Below are 19,496 nucleotides of genomic sequence, written 5' to 3'. Positions count from 1 at the left end.
ATAGAACATGATGAACATCACTCCAATAGTAGTGGAAACAATCTATTAACACCCAACATAACCAGTCAAATAGATCTGGACACATCAACCCAATTAAATCCTACAAAATTGGCAAACAATAATGTTAATCTACATGTACAATACAAGATGAAAATACCAAGTGAAAATATCAAAAACCAAAATCAGCATGCTAATGATTGCAACTAGTTAAAAGATACATATACATATGTAACTTGAGACAAAAAAAAAACAAGTCATAATTGTGTTACAATGATAAAAAGTTGTCATTCATTTTCTTTTTTCTTTCTTATTTCTTGACGAGAAAATTATTTTAAAATTCAACCGTCCTCTTTGCCTATTTCTCAACAGTTCTCTGTTAATACTGCTAAAGAAAACACTACCTTAGGTGACCTTTCTGATCAAATTAAAACAAAAAAAGCTGATGTGTAAATAAATTGTCTAAATATTCCCTTCGGTGGGTGCCTGGATGGTTCAGTTAGTTAATTGTCCAGTTCTTCATTTTGGCTCGGGTCATGATCTCAGGGTCCTGGAATCAAGCCCCACGTTGGACTCCTTGTTCAGTGGGAAGTCTGCTTATTGCTTGTCTTTCTCTCCCTCTGCCCCTTTCCTCCACTATCACCCCACCAGAGCGTGAGCTCTCTCTCTCTCAAATAAATAAGTGAATATTTATAAATAAATAAATAGATAGATATTTCCTTTGGTAATATTTAATAGTGCTTATATTTTAGTAATATGCTAAAGAGAAGAATAATAATGAGAAAGGAGACATAAATGACAACCCTACCACACTTTCAAGTTTTGGGGTTATTTTTTGTTTTTGTAATGTCTGTTAGTCTTTCCAGGTTCACAATTTGTCACAAACATAAAATAATAAAATTTACAGACAAGTAACTTAAATCAAAGTACGTATCACTTTACAGACACTGGCTTTCTAACTTCCCAGTTATTCTTGTACCCTCTTGCCTTTTCTGCACCATACCAACCTGCCACTCTCTGCCATACTCCTTTAAGCCTTCTCTACCACTCCACCCTAATCACAAACTGCCTTCCAAACTGTTACATTATATAGCATTTATTTCTCTCTCCATCCAGATTACAAAAACAAAACAAAACAAAACAAAACACTGGGGCGCCTGGGTGGCTCAGTGGGTTAAAGCCTCTGCCTTCGGCTCAGGTCATGATCCCAGGGTCCTGGGATTGAGCCCCGCATCAGGCTTCCTGCTGAGTAGAGAGCCTGCTTCCCTTCCTCTCTCTGCCTGCCTCTCTGCCTACTTGTGATTTCTGTCTGTCAAATAAATAAATAAATAATCTAAAACAAACAAACAAACAAAAAACCCAAAAGACTAACTCATGCTGAAAAGTCAGTCTACAAATAGGAATGCACACACACACAAAATTTTTTATTACCTTCAATCCCAACCTGGTGGGGGGAGGGGGTAGTTACTTAATATTTCCAGTGTAACTTCTCAGTGTTTCTTTCAAAAAACTAATATCATATAGTACACACTTTTTTTTAACTCACTTGTTCTCTTATCAATATAACATTCACTCCACCTCCTCATATCCCTGAGGAAAAGATTCAAATATAAGTAGTTTATTTGTGAAGTACAAAAATACTAGCAAGAGGTGAAAAAATTCAGGGGAAAATCCAAGAATTATCAAGCCTGCTACTACTATGGGCAACTGGTGCTTAACCTCAGAGAAAACTCTGGGAAACACTGTCGAATTATGGCATTCAAGGAGGGAGAGAGCTGAAGTAGCCCTACACTAACTCCTGTCAGTCACTGGTTCAGGGGCGCTCCCACACACCCTGCAGAGAAATTCCCTAAACCTTCGCAGAGTCCGGGGCGCCTGGGTGGCTCAGCGGGTTAAAGCCTCTGCCTTCAGTTCAGGTCATGGTCCTGGGGTCCTGGGATCGAGCCCCACATCGGGCTCTCTGCTTAGCTGGGAGCCTGCTTCCTCCTCTCTCTTTCTCTCTGCCTGCCTCTCTGCTACTTGTGATCTCTATCTGTCAAATAAATAAATCTTAAAAAAAAAACAAAACAAAAACAAAAAACCTTCGCAGAGTCCTCAAGCAGAGAGCAGATACTGATGGCTGGAAGTAGGCGGCTTCCTTCTAAATAAGCAATAAAACACAAAGGATGTGCCAGCGCCTGCTATACGCCACATCTTGGAATATTCTGTATCACTTGAAATTTTTTTTTAGATTTTTTTCTTATTTATCCATTTGAGAGAGAGAGAGAGAGAGAGCATGAGTGGGGGGAGGGACAAACAGACTGCCCGCTCCCTGCAGAGCTGGATTCAGGACTCAATCCCAGGACCCCGAGATCATGACCTGAGCCAAAGTCAGACGCTTCACCGGTTGAGACACTGTGTCCCTCATTTAAATTTTATAAATTAAAATGACTTGATATAAACCAGAACTGCTTTCTCTCCAACATTTGATATCTGCAACTAAATATGTTTTATGTTGTTTCCTGTGTAGTGTGTTTGGGACCAAATTTGAAAAGAAGCCTATCAAAAAATCAAGGCAATCAAAGAAGAATAAAACCATCAGGTTGAACTATATGAAAATGCCATTTTTGCAGATCAGAAACTGTTGAATCTCAGCAATTTCATATGGTTCAACCTAATATGCACCAAACTTCAATTCTTTCCTTTCTAGGTTCCATAACTATTGTAGCACCTATTTCCAAGGTCTTTACTTCTACCTCTTTCTTCTTTTTCTCTACTTCCTTTCAGTTGTTCACGAGGAAATGTAGGCATGAAACCATAAAGTAATAACTACCAATACATTGAACATACAACTTTTCAGCTGTAACCAGGCTAGGTGTAAATGAATGGATGAAGAAAAATCAGATTTATATAAAGAATGTATCTTTCTCAGGGGCACCTGGGTGGCTCAGTGGGTTAAAGCCTCTGCCTTCGGCTCAGGTCATGGTCCCAGGGTACTGGGATCGAGTCCCATGTCAGGTTCTCTGAGCCTGCTTCCCCCTCTCTCTCTGCCTGACTCTCTGCCTACTTGTGATCTCTGTCAAATAAATAAATAAAATCTTTAAAAAAAAAAAGAAATTCAGGGGTGCCTGGGTGGCTCAGTGGGTTAAAGCCTCTGCCTTCAGCTCGGGTCATGGTCCCGGGGTCCCGGGATCCAGCCCCGCATCGGGCCCTCTGCTCAGCAGGGGGCCTGCTTCCCTTCCTCTCTCTCTGCCTGCCTCTCTGTCTACCTGTTGATCTCTGTCAAATAAAAAAATAAAATCTTTAAAAAAAAATGTATCTTTCTCTTCTACTCCCTATGATGCCATTCTTTCAACTAAGAGAAAAGTAATCACTGTCTCCAAGGACAGACATCCTTTGAGTTGGTGTAGCACTCCCCCAGCATCTTCACCCCTTACAAAACCAAAGTCTGTGATAGGAATAATTAAACCACCATTTATATAAAAAGGTTTGCAACTGTTTTTGAGTTTTATTTTTATGAAAATACACTCGCTCTGTAAGAAAAGTACATGGCTATCATAGACATCTATATTCAGTTGTAACTACTGTCAAAGAATTGAAAAATGGAAAAAGAAAAGGCAAACGTATCTTTACCTGCAAAAGGAGATTTCAACATGAGACTCTCCTCTACCATGATACCTTCTTGTGTCTTGTGTCCAACCCTTTGCTTGAACGGCTGCATGAACTCTGGGGAATGGATGGGCTCTACAGGATTCGTTTCATTGGACTGTGTGGTTCTGAGTTCTGAAGAACACAGCAAGTCTTCAGTGTATTGCTCTGCTTTCATTAGGTCACTACCAGACAACACTCTCAAGCTAACAGTAGGAAACTTCAGAACAGGAGAGTCTACTTCACCAAAACTCAAGGCATTTGATATACCAAAGTCATCATCCTCAGGAATGGGGTTGTACCATATTTCTCTCTCATCGTCTGCATCATTTTCCTCATTAAAGTCTAAAGAACAGTTCCGTGAAGGTGAAGAATCTGTAGCATCACACACCATATATGTACAGTATTCTTCAGAGGACTTGAAGAAAGGTCGTGATAGCTGATGTTTGGGTGAGATGGATAAGTGACTTAGGTTTTGGCATTTCTTATTTTCTTCTTCCAAATTAAAAGGTCGCAGAGTGCTCTGATAGAGCCAATTGCGTTTCTTTGACACAGTGATGCTATTAAGTGGCTTATGACCTCTGAATCCAATATTATCCTTCAGGTCTTCAAGTTCTCTTCTCTTCACTGAAGACCCATAGACATTTTCAAATAAATCTATTTCAAAGGAAAAAAAAGACGGCAGAATGTAATGATGTAATGCCTAGCATACCAGGAAAGACAGGTCACTTGAAATCAGTTATTAAAACAATATTTTTTAAAAGATATAAAGAAAAGTAGTATTATATTTGGAGACTAAAATGAAACAAGAAGAATTTTGGCTTTTTCGCCTAAAAATAATTTCTATTATTTAGACTACTAGTATAAGTGACATAAGAACTCTGAGAAAAAGAATTGTGAGACTGCCTTTATACACATGGTAGGGCTCACAAAGACTTACCCTAAGCAAAACATACTTTATAAAAAGCTTACATGGAAAGTTTTGTACACAGTTTGCCTTTAATTAATATTTTTAATAATTTCCAACTCACTACTACAAGGTCCAGAAATCTTTAGAAAACATAAGTAATATTTCTACTTTCTCACACAAAGATGAACTTTGAGTAAATCTTTCAAAATAAGTGTGGCTTACTTAATACTAAATGCTTTCCTGATTACTGAAATTTCAGCATAACATCTATTTCCCAATCATACAGTTATGCAGCAGCATTTTACGCAGGGCTTAAGCTCTAAATACCTAGGGCAAAAATAAAAATAAAAATCCCTTAAGAAGGCTTTAGATTAGAACCAGTATCTTGTCTCACAGTAAATACAACCAGCTCTTACTACTGGCCGGGCACAAACTTAAGGAGCAAGAACATAAGAATAAACAAAATAGTTCCTACCCTTAAAAAATTCATAGTCCAATGAGGGTCATCAAATACTTGTTATGTGTTTGTGTTAATATAATGAAATAAGGCTCTAAAAATGTATACATAACATTAATTCCATATAAAGAGGAACTGCATAAAGCAGGCTTCAATGACAGTCAATAAGCTAAATATATACCATAATACCAATTCATTAAACACAGAAAAATAGACAAAACCACCTTTCTAAAAATTTAAGATCATGCTAGGTTTATAAATGATGGAATTATAGTCTATCTACTTTAAGTATGTATATGATTAATAACAGAGTGGTAAAAACACAATAAACTATGAGGACCTTAATAACCACCAAAAAATTAGGTTCATACATCATCAAGGCTTTCAGTAACCTCCCTCTACTGAACAAAAATCCCTTAAAAAATGTAAACTTGTCTTTTTTTAATTCTAAATTTTACCCAACCAAGCAATTAATTTAAAAAATTATATATATATATGCGTATATATATAATTTTTTAAAAAAACCTCCAACACAAACTGCATTTCAAGTTCAACTAGTTCCAGAGGCAAGGACTCAAAAGGGAAGGAAGCGCCCATGAATGCCTACTATGCAGTTACTTCTTGAGTGCCTACTGTATATCAGTGATGAGAGATAAAACAGTAAGGAAGACCTTAACCTCATTTAAGCCTCCCCAAAAATGCTAAGACATGTATGATTATTTCCACAAGCCAAAAAAAATGAAGAGTATGGTCAAGGTGCTAGCTGTTGTATACAAATTTAAGCCAGTCTAATCCTAAAATCCATGTTCTCCTACACCTGTCTCTCCTATACCATGCTACCCACCAGAAAGTAGGGAAGTAGGCAGCCCTTTCTGAATATGGTGATAGTATCAACCCAGTTAGTAAGAATTAAGTGAGATAATGTTGGAAATATTTTGAAAACTATATAGTACTACTCAGAAAAATCAAGTAACTTGCCCAAGACCACCTAGTTCATAAATGGGAAAGGCAGCACTCAAAATAAACTCTTCTGACTCCAAAGTTTGTAGGAGTACGCCTGGTCCAGGACTAAGAGGAACACACATCTCTACCTCCAAGATTTAACATGCAAACATGTAACAGATATTCAATACCTATCTTGAATGGATTTAGTTTAATTAATGAAAAACATGAAGACTCAAGAGTCTTTCTTGGTTCTGTCTCCTTTAAAAGTAAAGAAATTAAAAACTGAAAATCAACACATATTCAGGAATCACTGGGGCCTCTGGATTTGTAGTGGCCACGTCTTTGTCCAATTGTACTAAAAGCTAAATCTACTTCACATTTAAGTCCAAATCCTATATTATTTAATAGCATGTCAGACATTCATGAAGTATTACTTGTAATCTTTATATAACTGTAAATTTGAAGCCAAAAGTACAAAATTATACAACTCACAATGGCTAGGAGTCACATCTTATTTTATCTTTTTCTCAGCTGTCTCTCGAAAGATCCAACATTTTATACAGTTAAATTATTTTGAGTCCTAGAGAGTTTTTTGACATACATTTTAAATGAAACAGACATGTTTCTACTTGTACTGCATTCCAAGGAGGTGCAATGACAAAAACAAAGCTACTGGCATCCCATACTTATGCAAATTGACCCATCTATTGACATGAGTATTTAATGTATAATATTAAAAGGAATAATTACACAATATACAATGCAACTACTTTTCATGAAACTACAAACTACAAAAACTTAAAACCAAACAGTCTGATTGCTATTGCTGAATAATTCAAAATAGTACATGATGCTGAAGTTGAAATTTAGAGATAAATAGGTACATGATTGTGATTTCTGATAAAGGCCAAATTTATTCATTTTTTAAAATTGAATATAAGCAAAGCCTACAGGGCACTAAATTTTACTTGAGCAATCATTTATAGAGAATTTAAAACATTTCATTTTTATCTCCCTTAACTAAAGGGATGAATAAGACTGTTAATGACACAGAAGTGAGAAACTATTTGCAATCTTCTATTTACTTCCTTTTATGCTAAAATTAATGTTAAACCCTACTGGTTAAGTTTGAATTACCTTTAGCTTCCATTAACTTTACTTACAGCTATATTCATACATAAACACACACACTGAAAGAAGATAAAGGTAAAAAAGATACCAAAATAAGTATGCAAGTTGCAAGGCAAAAAAGTCTTTACTCCCTTACAATTATACCTGTTGTGGCATAATTAATTAAATGACTAATTAAAGTCATTTTACTTTGAAAATATGTAAGAGAATGCAGAAGTGGCAATTAAGTTTTTCACTTAGAGAAATATTCTACGGAGTAGTGAACTACTCAAACCAATTTGGGTTTTAATTATTTCATAATAAATTTAAATGAGTTACTATTACTAAACAATTAATTAGTGTTCTAGCTCAAAATATCAGCAAACTTTCTGAGAAATTATGCATTTTCACCCTCAGTGAAAATGTACCTATATACAGACATCTTTTCATCATTTAAAAAAGCCCTACTGCAGAAACAAATTCTGTTGCTTTTGCTTACTTCTCTTTAAAAAATCCTAAATACTGTATTAGAGTTTAAATAAATACAAACAGCCCTGCTTAGAGTCAAACCTGGCAGCCCAGAAGAAATGACTAGAATAAACTTAAACCTTAGGTTTATGCATATACATATATATACACATACATATACATATATATACACACACATACATACACATACATATATGTCTTTCTCTTTTCCAGATAAATCTAAATAGGGAGATGGGTACAAGGGGAAAAAAAAGAAACTTATTTTTCTATCTTTTATGTTTCCTCCCTTGTGACTAGCAACAAAGCCCTTAAGAAAAAAGGTGTGTGCTAGCTTTGGGGACAGTAGAGAAAAAAACCGAGACTGTTTTCAGTTCCATAAAAGTAAGGGGGAGGACCAAGACAAAGATCCACAAAAGAAAAGATGAGCAGAATGAATAAATGCCCCTAAAGGGGTATGCTCTAGCTCAATCCCCAGAGTTCTTTAAACTGTTTTTTTTTCTTTAAAGATTCCACTTATTTACTTGACAGAGAGAGATCACAAGTAGGCAGAGAGGCAGGCAGAGAGAGTGAGAGGGAAGCAGGCTCCCCGCCAAGCAGAGCCCGACGCGGGACTCGATCCCAGGACCCCGAGATCATGACCCGAGCCGAAGGCAGCAGCCTAAACCACTGAGCCACCCAGGCGCCCCTCAATCCCCAGAGTTCTTCAAGGCAGTACTCCCCAACTTCTGACCATTTCCTTCTCCATCCAGAATCCTAATGATCTGGGCAAGGTAGTACTCTCACAAAGCCTGCTTGCCTTTCTCTTGATAATAGCTAACTAAGCACCAAACATGGTGCCAAATGGATTATCTTTTTTCATCCCCACCGCAATCTGAGTACTAAGGCTATGCCATGTTGAGTAACCTGTTCAAGGTCACAAGCCTGGCAAGGTAAGTGGTAGGGTCTGATCAGAAACCCAGAGGTCCTATTCCAATAACCAGTATAGTATCTGGCCTCCTCTCTGGCAGATTCCAAAATCTCACATTTACTGGTAGAAGATGAGACCAATATAGAGGGAACTGCTTAAACTTGTCACATGTAAGCAGTAAGTACACATGTATACATAATAAAACCAAAGCAGCAAGAGCTCAACTGCTTTGTTCTAATAGGGATCAGGTATCAGAATAAAGTAGAATGCTTTTTCAAAATTTTAACAACTGTATCAAGATAGGTGATAGGGGGCACTGGGAACTTTAGAACCTAACTACTCAAAGTATGTACCAAACAGTAGCATCAACACTAGATGTTTGTTAAAATGCAGAATCTCGGGTCCCACCTCACACCTATAAATCTGCATTTTAACAAATTTTCAGGGAATTCAAATGCACATTAAGTTTAAAAAGCACTGCTTCATAACCACACTTTGAGTGGCAATGGTCTAGAAAACAGCCTTGGCAATTCTCAAAAAATAAACTCCACTTAGAAATGTAGGACTTTCACATCAACATGCTATTTTCTGCTGAACTTGTAATTCTCAGAGTTTTCCTGCCACCAGCAACTCCAATGTTCTATGGCACTCTTCCAAAAAACAAACAAACAAAAAAGGCAACTGGACTTGCTCCTAGGGCCACAATGGCAGAATTTCTCAGAGCGGTATTTAAATTTAACACTAGAAGGCAGTGGTGCCTGGGTGGTTCAGTCAGTTAAGCATCTGCCTTTGGCTTAGGTCATGATCCCAGGGTCCTGGGACAGAGCCCCACATGGGGCTCCCTGCTCAGCTGGGAGCCTGCTTCTCCCTCTCCCTCTACCCCTCCCCCTGCTTGTAAGCACCCTCACACTCTCTCTCAAATGAATAAAATCTTTTCAAAAAAATAAACAAAACAAAAATAAAACTAGAAGACAGTCAAAAATTATATGCATATTGCCACTAATTGTGAAGAGGGCTCATGCATAAAAGAATTTGTTGAAAAAAATCCATAAAGATCATGTAGCTCAAAAAGATAAGAAACCAGAGCTACAAATACTTGAGAAAAAAGAAGAAACATATGGGACTCCACATTATAAATGTCAACTTCCCTTTAAGGTTTATTACATGAGATTAAACCAGTTAATTATACTATTTTAAGAGAACTGCCTAAAATTTTTAGACAAAATTTCCTTTCACAGAGAGTGCAGTAGCAAAAGTAGAGTCAAAATAGGCTAATTTTAGGGGCTTCTGGTTGGCTCAGATGATTAAGCCTCTGCCTCTGGCTCAGGTCATGATCTTGGGGTCCTGGGATCAAGTCCCACATCTGGCTCCCTGCTCATCAGAAACGCTCCTTCTCCTTCTCCCTCTGCCCCGCCTCCTGCTCATGCTCTCTATCTGTCTCAAATGAATAAATAAAATCTTTTTTTAAAAGGCTACTTTCAAAGCAGTAAAAGTCTGAAATAGCTCAACCTACTGTTTTTGAATTTATTTCTGAGTACTATATGCTAATTAAATTTATTTATAAAGACTTTTAATGAACTATAGTTGGCAAATTAAAATTCCTTTGTAATCTTAAGGCTTGCACAAACTTGACAATATTTATCATGTGTAATGACTTTAGATTTCTTAAATAATCATCTCAATTAAGAACAAATTGGCCAATCTGTGAACACTACATACCCAATGCACCAAGTAACTGGCACTGTTATACTCCCTAAAGTTTTAGAGGTTCTTAGGAGGAGCCAGAAATCAAAACAGAAAATCATTTTGGCTTCCATTTGTTATAGAGTCTCAGAAATTTCCCAAATACCTAAATATTAGGTAGATTAGGTATCTCTGTCCCATTATACATTTCTATATTATAAATTCTGTAACTTTTTTTTAAAACAAAATATCCTCACAAATAATACTGCATAGAAAAGCATGATATTAACCTTTTAGTCTAACATCTTTATACAATCTAGAATGTACTGCTTCATTTGGACTGCCCAATTAATTTTTAGAAAATATGACTGTAAAGTAGAATCCGGAAAAGATAAAAAAAAAAAAAAAACAAAAAACCATGTAACATCAATTTGAACTAAAGTTATTTAAAGGTAAAGGTTTAAAATAGATGTATTGATTTAAAAATTGTCTTAAAATCTATGTGAACTCCTTCATCTTTGCAACTTTGAGGTAGTTACCTACATTTCTGAACCTTATTGAAATTCCATTCATGTCCTCAATCCAAGCAACGTGATAAAATTTGTTGGGTCAGACCTCTAAAGAACTTTAGCATCTGTTTGACCTTAAATAAATACAGGTTTTGGAGTCATAAAGACATAAGTCTGAATCTATGTAATTGTTTGAATCCATACACTAGTATATACAAACCATATACTAGTTTGTGTGACCTTGGGCAAACTACTTAACCTGTTTCTTTTATTGTTGTTAAATGACAAATGTCATACCTGGGTGGGGGGAGGGGTCATATAAGAATCACATAAAGTATCCAGAATGGTTTTAATAAGTTAAACTAACCTTCATGAAAAATAGTTAAAAAACAAAATTAGCTCTCCAAATCTATACTAGATATATAAGCATTACACAAATTATTTTTATCTTTCCTAAAGATTTGAAAGGAAGTAACATTTGATTAAATAATATTAAATAATAACATCTGAGAAAGTTGTTTAAACCAGAAATTTTCTGGGGCACCTGGGTGGCTCAGTGGATTAAAGCCTCTGCCTTCGGCTTAGGTCATGGTCCCAGGGTCCTGTGATTGAGCCCCAGCATCAGGTTCTCTGCTCAGCAGGGAGCCTGCTTCTCCCCCACCCCCACTTGTGATCTCTGTCAAATAAATAAATAAAAATCTTTAAAAAATAAAATAAGCCAGAAAATATCCAAGCTTTTGCTTAGATTTCTTGTAAAATATCTAAAATACTACCACATAGTGATTCTAATGTTTCATTTTAATTTCTTTTAAAGTTACTTCCATTTAATTAGTTTCTCAATAAAAAAAAAAAATCAATGAATTGATTATTAAGCATTACTACATTTATTACTTTTAAAGTCCTTGAATATTTATTTATAACTTAGGGCCTTAAAAGCCATCAGACTTTGTATGTTTAACCTTTGCAAACAAAAGAGTATAAAATATTTGTTTTATGCAGATTTTTGCTACGGCTGAAATTTAACAAGCTTACAAAGAGTTAACTGAATCAAGATCATGGGAAGTAAAGATACAGTGGCAATAAAATATGATTACAAATTATTTTAACCCTGCAAATGCATGATTTTAATATGAATTTAGCATAAAGTACATCTCTCTTTACAAAAAAATTTACCTCCTGTTATCCTTTTATTCAAATGAAATGGAATAAAGTTGAGGAAAAAAATTGACAAGTATGGATTAGAGATTTATAGATTCAAAAAAACATTCTAAATTTGTATAAGCTTTAAATGAATCATTTGATTTGTCTTCACTGTGTGATAAAAAGTTCTGTGAACTTTGTTTCTCCCCACTACTTTGTATTTAGTGGTTAAACAAAGTTAATGTGTATAAACCCAGCCCTGGAGAATTTGTAATTTTTACCAGAAAAAATGACAAGTACTCTGAATACTTTTTACATTTCACCATCCAATATTTTTTAGAGAATTAATGACATGTACGTCGTTATGTTCACTAAAAGTCTTTGTATTTAAGATTGTACTTCAAAGGATCAAGTTGTTTTGGACTCAGTTTGAAGGTATTATACTTCTTTCAGGAAAGAATTTTTACTATTTACAACATAATTAAAAGATTTCTAGAACTGGTACCCTAAACCTTCAGCGAAAATTAAAAATCATGTACATACAAAGCTGGGAGCAAAATCCTATTTATAAGGGCAAATATAGTTAAGTTTACAAGTGACTAAAAAAGTCTACACTTTCTTAGAAGCACAGGAGACATCTTTTTTTTATTAAAATACTAGTACCTTTGATTTTCCACAACAAAAAGATTACTCACTTTTTTAGTTTTTTGTGGGAGGGAGGAAGGAGGGAAGGTGGAGAGAAGTATGTGAAATCCTACTTGACTAAAAAGAAATTGTAGTTGGTAGTTTTTGTTTGTTTGGTTGGTTGGTTGGTTTGGTTTGGGGTTTGGGTTGTGTGTGTCTGTGTTGTGTGCACACCGGCCTGGGGGGCGGGGTGGGGGGGGGGGGAGGATGCGTAATGAATAAAATGACAGTTTATGAAGCCCATAAAGTCTACCTTGGATCAAGTTCAAATTCACAAACTCCAGAAAGTCTACGGATTTGCCTAGAGCCACAAAGAATAAAAATCAAGGCAGCACCACCCGACTCTATACTAAAAGCGTGTGGTGAACTTAACCTTTACTCACTGTCCTGCTGAGAGTAGGCACACTAGTTCTTAGGGAAGAAAAAGCAAAAATCCCAAGGTCCTCATGCCAGCGTCTTTAAAAAAAAAAAAAAAGGAAAGGAAGGGAGGGAGGGAGGAAGGAAAGAAAAAAGAAAAAGGCCAAACAAGTGAACGTATTTTACTAAGTAACCCGGTGCACTCAGCGGCCACTTACGTGACACTCACTTTGGCACCGGCACGTACCTGTCTGCAAAAACATACCTTATTCTTCGCTCTTAAAACAGAAGCCCAGGTGGTAAAGATTAAGACGCAAAGGGTTAGCATTCTGATTGCAAAATAACCTACCTGTTAACGTAATTCTTTGGTCTGGAGGCACAGAGAGGACTTGGCTCTCATGCATTTTCAAAGGGCCCAGATTTGGAGAGGTTGCCTGCGCTCCCGTGACTTTGGGGGGTGCCCCCCGGGAGCGACCCTTCATTCCCAAGGACAGCAGACGTCCTTTGTACATCCACTTCTGCAGCTTCTTGACTGTCACCGCGGGAGGCTTGAGGAAGGGAAGCCCCTCCTGGCCGTCGTCTTTGCCGCTGCGTACCACAGCGGACCCCGCAGGTTCCCTGAAAGGGCTTCCTGAGGAGCGGCCGGGGTCCCTGGAGCCGGGAGTCAGGAGGCCGGAGGGCGCGGCGGCCCGGACGCTGCCTCCGCTCCAGCCGTCCATCCCGCCTCCACGTGGCGGGGGCTCGTCCAGGTCTCCGCGCGCGCCGCACCTGATCCAGCTGTCGCTCGGCCACCGCTGGAAGGGAAGAGGCTTGGCACCCACCCGGAGGCTCTCGAGGCTTCTGCTGCAGGACAGCCGCATCCGAGGAGTCCGCAGGCGACCTCTCCCCGACTCCCTCGGAGGCGACCGGGGCGGGGACACCTGCTGCCAAGGGCGGCCACCGCCTTCCCGCTGCCAGTCTTGGGGGCAGGCTCGGCGGTCCGCAGCGCCGCAGGGGGAAGGCGGCTGGCCCAGCGCCCGGGCTCCCACAAGGCAGCCGTGATCCGCCCAACCCCTGTCGTCCCGCCGCGCGCCCGAGTCAGGGGGCAGGTCGTGCATAGCCTGGATCAGCAGATAATAGGCCTCTCGCAACTGGGTCTGCAGCCTGCCTGTCTCCTGGCGGCCGCCCTCCGCCCCCGGGGAGGAGCCCGCCGCCGGGGGAGGCGGGGGCCACCGCTCCGCCTCCGCCCCCTTAGACTTGGGCGCCGAGTGGGAGCCTCCGGGCAGGTTCTCGTAGTAGTCGGCGTGGTCCTCCCGGTCGTCCTCCTCTTCTCCGCTGCCTTCGGAGCCCGGCGGGGCGTGCAGACAGGCGCGAGGAAGCCCGCCACCCGAGGAGAGGGCCTCCTTCCCGCCGCGCTGACGAGGCCGGAGCGCTCCCCACTGCTCCGGGCGCCCTCCGGGGACCCGCGCCTCGGGAGCCCACGCGTGCGGCGACGGCGGGGGCTGCTCCAGGCTCAGCCGGGCTGCGCGGGCTTGCTTGCCTGGGCGGGCGTCCGGAGCACGGCCGGCGTCTCCCTCGGCAACCGCGGAGGCCGCCACGGTAGCTGCAGCGGCCGCCCGGAGCCCGAGCCCCCCGGCGGCGCGGGGGCTCCGCCTCCCCCGGAGCCTGGACAGCGTCCTCCTCAGGGGGTCCGCCATCCCTTCCGCTCAACACCCAGGCTCGCCTCCGCTGCGGGAAGAGGACGGAGCCCAGTTCGGGGAAAATCTGTGCTGGCGACGGCGGCGGCTCCCCATGACCGGCGCTGGCCCTCGCGGGCTCCTCACATACTTGGCATAACTCTGCCGCGGGAAGGGTGGGGGAGGGCGGCGGCGCCGCAGAGCGCATGCCCCGGAGCCTCGGGCCGCGACGGGGCGCGCAGTCTGCGGGCGGCGGAGCTGCGTTCCCGAGGGTGGGCGAACCGCGAGGCAGAGGGCGGGAGGGGAGGAGGGCCAGAGTGACCCAACGGAGACCCGGGGGACTCGAGAGGGAGCGCCCAGAGGGTGGGGAGGATTGGGCGGGGCGGGGTATAGGTGGACTGTGAGAGCTGAGGCAGAAAAAAGAATGAGCGGGAAGGTGTCTCGGCGGGAAGGCTGCAAAGTTTTGGAGAAAGGGAAAGTGCCTTCCTGGCTGCCACACCGTCACCTTTCCCCCCTGCCCATTGCCACCATTGCACGAGGCGTGTCTAATATAACAAGTCGCAGCTTGAGAGAAAACAAAGATCGTTTTGACGGACACAGTGTGAGTACAGGTGTATCTCATTTAGTGCAATGTGTTCTAGAAACATTCCTAATCATTTTAATGACACGGAGAGCTATCTATTTAACGGAAATTTGCAGAGATTCCTTTTCAGTGAGGAAGAATCCTTTTGCCCCCAAAATCACCACCTTGTCCCCGTCTTTCTTTCTTTAATGATTGCATACTACCACAAAATTCTGATTATCAACCAAAACTTGTAAAATGGAGACGGAGAAGTAGTGCCCCCCCCCTTCAGCTCTCTAACACTTCATTTTAATGAAAACTTGGTTGAGAAAAAATTGGACAAAATTGGGAAAGTGTTAGTTGGAAATACCAACTAACATTTAATGTTTAAAAACATTAAATCCTGTTTCTGTGTAACAGTTGCAAAGGACCTTGAGTTGCCACAGGTGAATGGACCTATCCCTGATTGGTAAGAATCATCGTTGCTGTCATCTCTGATTTCAGTTACATTTTTTAAAAAGATTTTATTTATTTATTAGAGCAAGTTGGGGAGGGGGCAGGAGAGGGAGAAGCCCATTTCCCACTGAGCCTGAGCACCTCAGGACTCCATCCCAGGACCCTGAAATCCTGTCCTGAGCCCAAGTCAGACACTTCACTGACTGAGCCACCCAGATGCCCCCAATTACTTTTTTTTAATGTTTACATATTAGAAAAGGGCCTTTGTCTGAGTAGCTCATGAATGTACTCCTAACTCCCAGCACATGATAAGAATTCAAGAAATACTTGTTGAATAAATGAATGCTTGCATAACTAAATGAAAGAGTTTTGTCCTGGGGCATCTGGTTGGCCCCATCAGTAGGGCATGCAACTAGACCTCAGGTTGGTAGGTTGGAGCCCCACATGCTCCATCTTGGACAGAAGTAACTTGAAAAAAAAAAAAAAAAAAAAGAATTTGGTCCTAACTTACCCAGTTTCCAAATATATTTATGTAAGTTTCATTTTCCCCCACCAGTTAAAGACTCCAATCTCTAAATGTGCTTTGGCATATACCACTTTCTTTAGTATCTAGTTCCTACCTCCTCGAATAATTTTACATGTATCTTGCATCTCCATTTGCAAAAATGTTACCCATCTTTTAAGACTCCACTCAATTGCCTTCTCTCAGAAGTCATCTCTGATATTCCAGATGAACATGATCTCTCATTCTTCCAAACTCCAGGAGTACTTTATTCCTATCCATTCATAGTGTATTTATTGGTTTTTGTTTTCTACAAAGTATGCCTTATCTCTCCTGCCAGAAAATCCTGACGAGCAGAGGCTATTTGTAATTGACTTCTGTATTCTCCAAAGAGCATAAGTATAATATCTTTTATGATAAATAAATATTTTTGAATTAATGTCAGTTTTAATTTAGAGGAAACGAACAGCTTTTATTTCCAGTCTATTGCCTAACTCTCCACTAGACCATATTGTATTAGTGTTTTTAAAATTCTCTTAGAGGGCGCCTGGGTGGCTCAGTGGGTTAAGCCTCTGCCTTCGACTCAGGTCATGATCTCAGGGTCCTGGGATCGAGTCCTGAATCGGGCTCTCTGCTCAGCAGGGAGCCTGCTTCTCCCTCTCCCTCTCTCTGCCTACTTGTGATCTCTCTCTGTCAAATAAATAAATAAAATCTTTAAAAAAAATTAAAAATAAAATTCTCTTAGTTTATGAGTAAGAAATACTTTTGTTTGTTAAATAATCTTAATCCTCATCTAGGAAAATACTATGAAATGTTAAACTATAATTTGCATGCATTACTATTTGTAGTCCTACAGTATTTTTATTCCATGGAGCAAAGACTATTTAATGAATAATGAAGGCATACAATTATGTCCCAGGGAAATATTACCACAGGAAATGACTGACAGTAAATCTGCCAATAATGGTGTCTATAAACACAATTTGATCCCTATCTCAGAAATTATTTCATTCCAACTCTTGCTTGCAAAATCTATTTATTCTTTATAAGTTAACTTGTGAAGTATACCATAAATTGCATATATGTGTAAAAATGAACACAAAATATAACCTTGAAGGTCTAGGGTGAACTTCTTTAATTCAGCTTGTCAACTTGTCAACTTGTTGATTTCAGGAGTTGTTTTTTTTTTTAAAGATTTTATTTATTTATTTGTCAGAGAGAGAGAGAGAGAGAGAGAACACAGGCAGACAGAGTGGCAGGCAGAGGAAGAGGGAGAAGCAGGCTCCCTGCCCAGCAAGGAACCCAATGTGGGACTCGATCCCAGGACACCGGGATCACGACCTGAGCCGAAGGCAGACGCTTAACCAACTGAGCCACCCAGGCGTCCCTGATTTCAGGAGTTATAAATGCATTGGCCCATATCAAATACTACACATTGTTCTACACATTACTCAGGACTAAGTCTGAACATAACTGAACTTAATGCCACTTAGAAGCAGAAAATGTTCTATCACATAAATTCACAATTTTTAAGAAGTATTTTAAAGGGTCACAACAGAAGTTAATAAGGCAGTTAAGGCTATATGATACTAAATAATGACCTTTGCAAATCCCACTGTATGTGTATTGCACTTCAATAAAAAGTTTATAAAAATGTAACTACAAAGACAGTACCCACAGAATTTACATTACACATATAATTAAGATGGTGACAAGATATGAATATAAGTTAAACTTCGTGAAATCCTTTTTGTGTTTTAACCGTTTTACCCCATTCTCTCAGTTTTCTCAATTTTCATATATTTCTAATCAACAGATTCCTATGAAAATTAAGGGGTGGGGATACATTTTCCAGTGTGTACTTGTTTCTCACTGACTTGGGAATCATTTTGATGCCCTGTGAATTAATAACTATGTCGGCACAGTCACAAAAGATGAAACAACTATGGGATAATAGGACTCCAGTAATGCAGGGAGCCAAACTAGGGATGGGGTAGTACTGACTCAGTCTGGGAGAAGGGGTGGGAAGCAGGGCAGGTTGAGACAGAGGGCTAAGTTTAACAGTAATACAAAGCAAATGTCCAGGTATGTTCTGGTTATTTTCTAAGCAATTTAGAGTGCACTTCTGTCTCACTGCTGTTCAGTCTTCCATTGGAGTCTTAGTGGAACCAAGGACAAATTTAACTCCGGCATTTGCCCAGTTCTCTCTCTCTTTCTCTTTCTCAGCTGCCTTCTAGGCATCCTCTGGTATAGAGCTGCCTGGTCTGCCATGATGCCAGTCCATCAATGTTGAGTAAAAGTTTTTTAACCCAAAACTGACCACACTGTCACCGCCCTGAGAATCAAAGATGGCATGTCCTCAATATAACATCTTTTCTGTTAATTTTTTCCATAATTAATATTTGGCAATTAGTCATGTTCCTTACATCATCCCCTACCTTGAACCAAAGCAATAAAAAGGCTTTTGCCCAATGTTTTAGAAATATATAATGTTTTAGAATATTCACACTTTTTTTTCAAAGATTTTATTTATTTGACAGAGAGATGTCGAGAGAGGGAATATAAGCAGGGGGAATGGGAGAGGAAGAAGCAGGCTTCCCGCTGAAGGGGGAACCTGATGTGGGGGGGGCTCCATCCCAGGACCTGGGATCATGGCCTGAGCCGAAGGCAGATACTTAACGACTGAGCCACCCAGGTGTCCCTATTTCACATTTTCTTATCGTATATTTAGGATATGTAGAGTAAGTTCCTCAAAGTTACCGTAATAAGTGAAAGGGAATTCAAACCTCATCTATATGATTCCAAAACCACTATAGTCTACAGCCCTGGGACATTTCCCTGTAGAGAAAAATAGAATATCCATTCACTATAATAGTACTGCACTGACCTAAAACTTTGTTTTCATAAATTTAGTTGGTCTCCTTTCAGAAGAGTTTGATATTTTCTGAGCTTGTGTGAATCCAGCAGATCATTAGAAAGATACTTGTTGAAGATTTGAATGCTTTTCTGTGTAGTCCTCTTCAAAGGTGTTAGGACTAACTCATGTAATATATTCTCATTTAACTGCAAGGATTAAGCCACAATGTGCAACTTCATCCTAGAAAGGCTGTCTAATTTTAAAAGTAGGACAAACTACAATACTTTAAAGGCAAAATATATGCATCCCTATCCAGGCGCTCTCAGATGAGCCTCTTTTATTTTTTATTTTTATTTATTTTTTAAAAGATTTTTATTTATTTGCCAGAGAGAGAGCATGCACAAGTAGGTAGCAAGGCAGGCAGAGGGAGAGAAGGGGAAGCAGGCTCCCTGCTGAACAGAGAGCCTGATGCAGGGCTGGATCCCAGGACCCTGAGATCATGACCTGAGCTGAAGGCAGAGGCTAAACCCATTGAGCCACCCAGATGCCCCAGATGAGTCTCTTTTAGAAGTGAACTGAGGGGATAACCTGTCCCTCCTAAGTGGTTTGTATCTCAGGGTAACTCACAGTTGATGGAGAGAAGTAGTTG

At 40.1% G+C, this 19,496-nt stretch overlaps 1 protein-coding gene across 2 annotated transcripts in view; it reads right to left on the bottom strand.

Moving 5' to 3' along the window:
- The window catches only part of SYDE2 (synapse defective Rho GTPase homolog 2), a 47,994-nt gene extending 33,400 nt beyond the window's left edge, over window positions 1-14,594 (bottom strand). For both annotated transcript variants that reach the window (XM_046026598.1, XM_046026601.1), the window contains exons 1-2: window positions 13,165-14,594; window positions 3,610-4,281 (exon numbers count right to left, since the gene is read on the bottom strand). In XM_046026598.1, the coding sequence (XP_045882554.1) occupies window positions 3,610-4,281; window positions 13,165-14,491 (1,999 nt within the window). In that variant the 5' untranslated portion in view covers window positions 14,492-14,594. The remainder of the gene's footprint in view (window positions 1-3,609; window positions 4,282-13,164) is intronic.
- Window positions 14,595-19,496: the final 4,902 nt, after the last annotated feature.

This window comes from Meles meles, chromosome 1, assembly GCF_922984935.1.
Source record: "Meles meles chromosome 1, mMelMel3.1 paternal haplotype, whole genome shotgun sequence".
Lineage (NCBI taxonomy): Eukaryota > Metazoa > Chordata > Mammalia > Carnivora > Mustelidae > Meles > Meles meles.
Note: the sequence above shows the minus strand (reverse complement) of the source record. Positions and strands in the feature narration are given on the sequence as shown.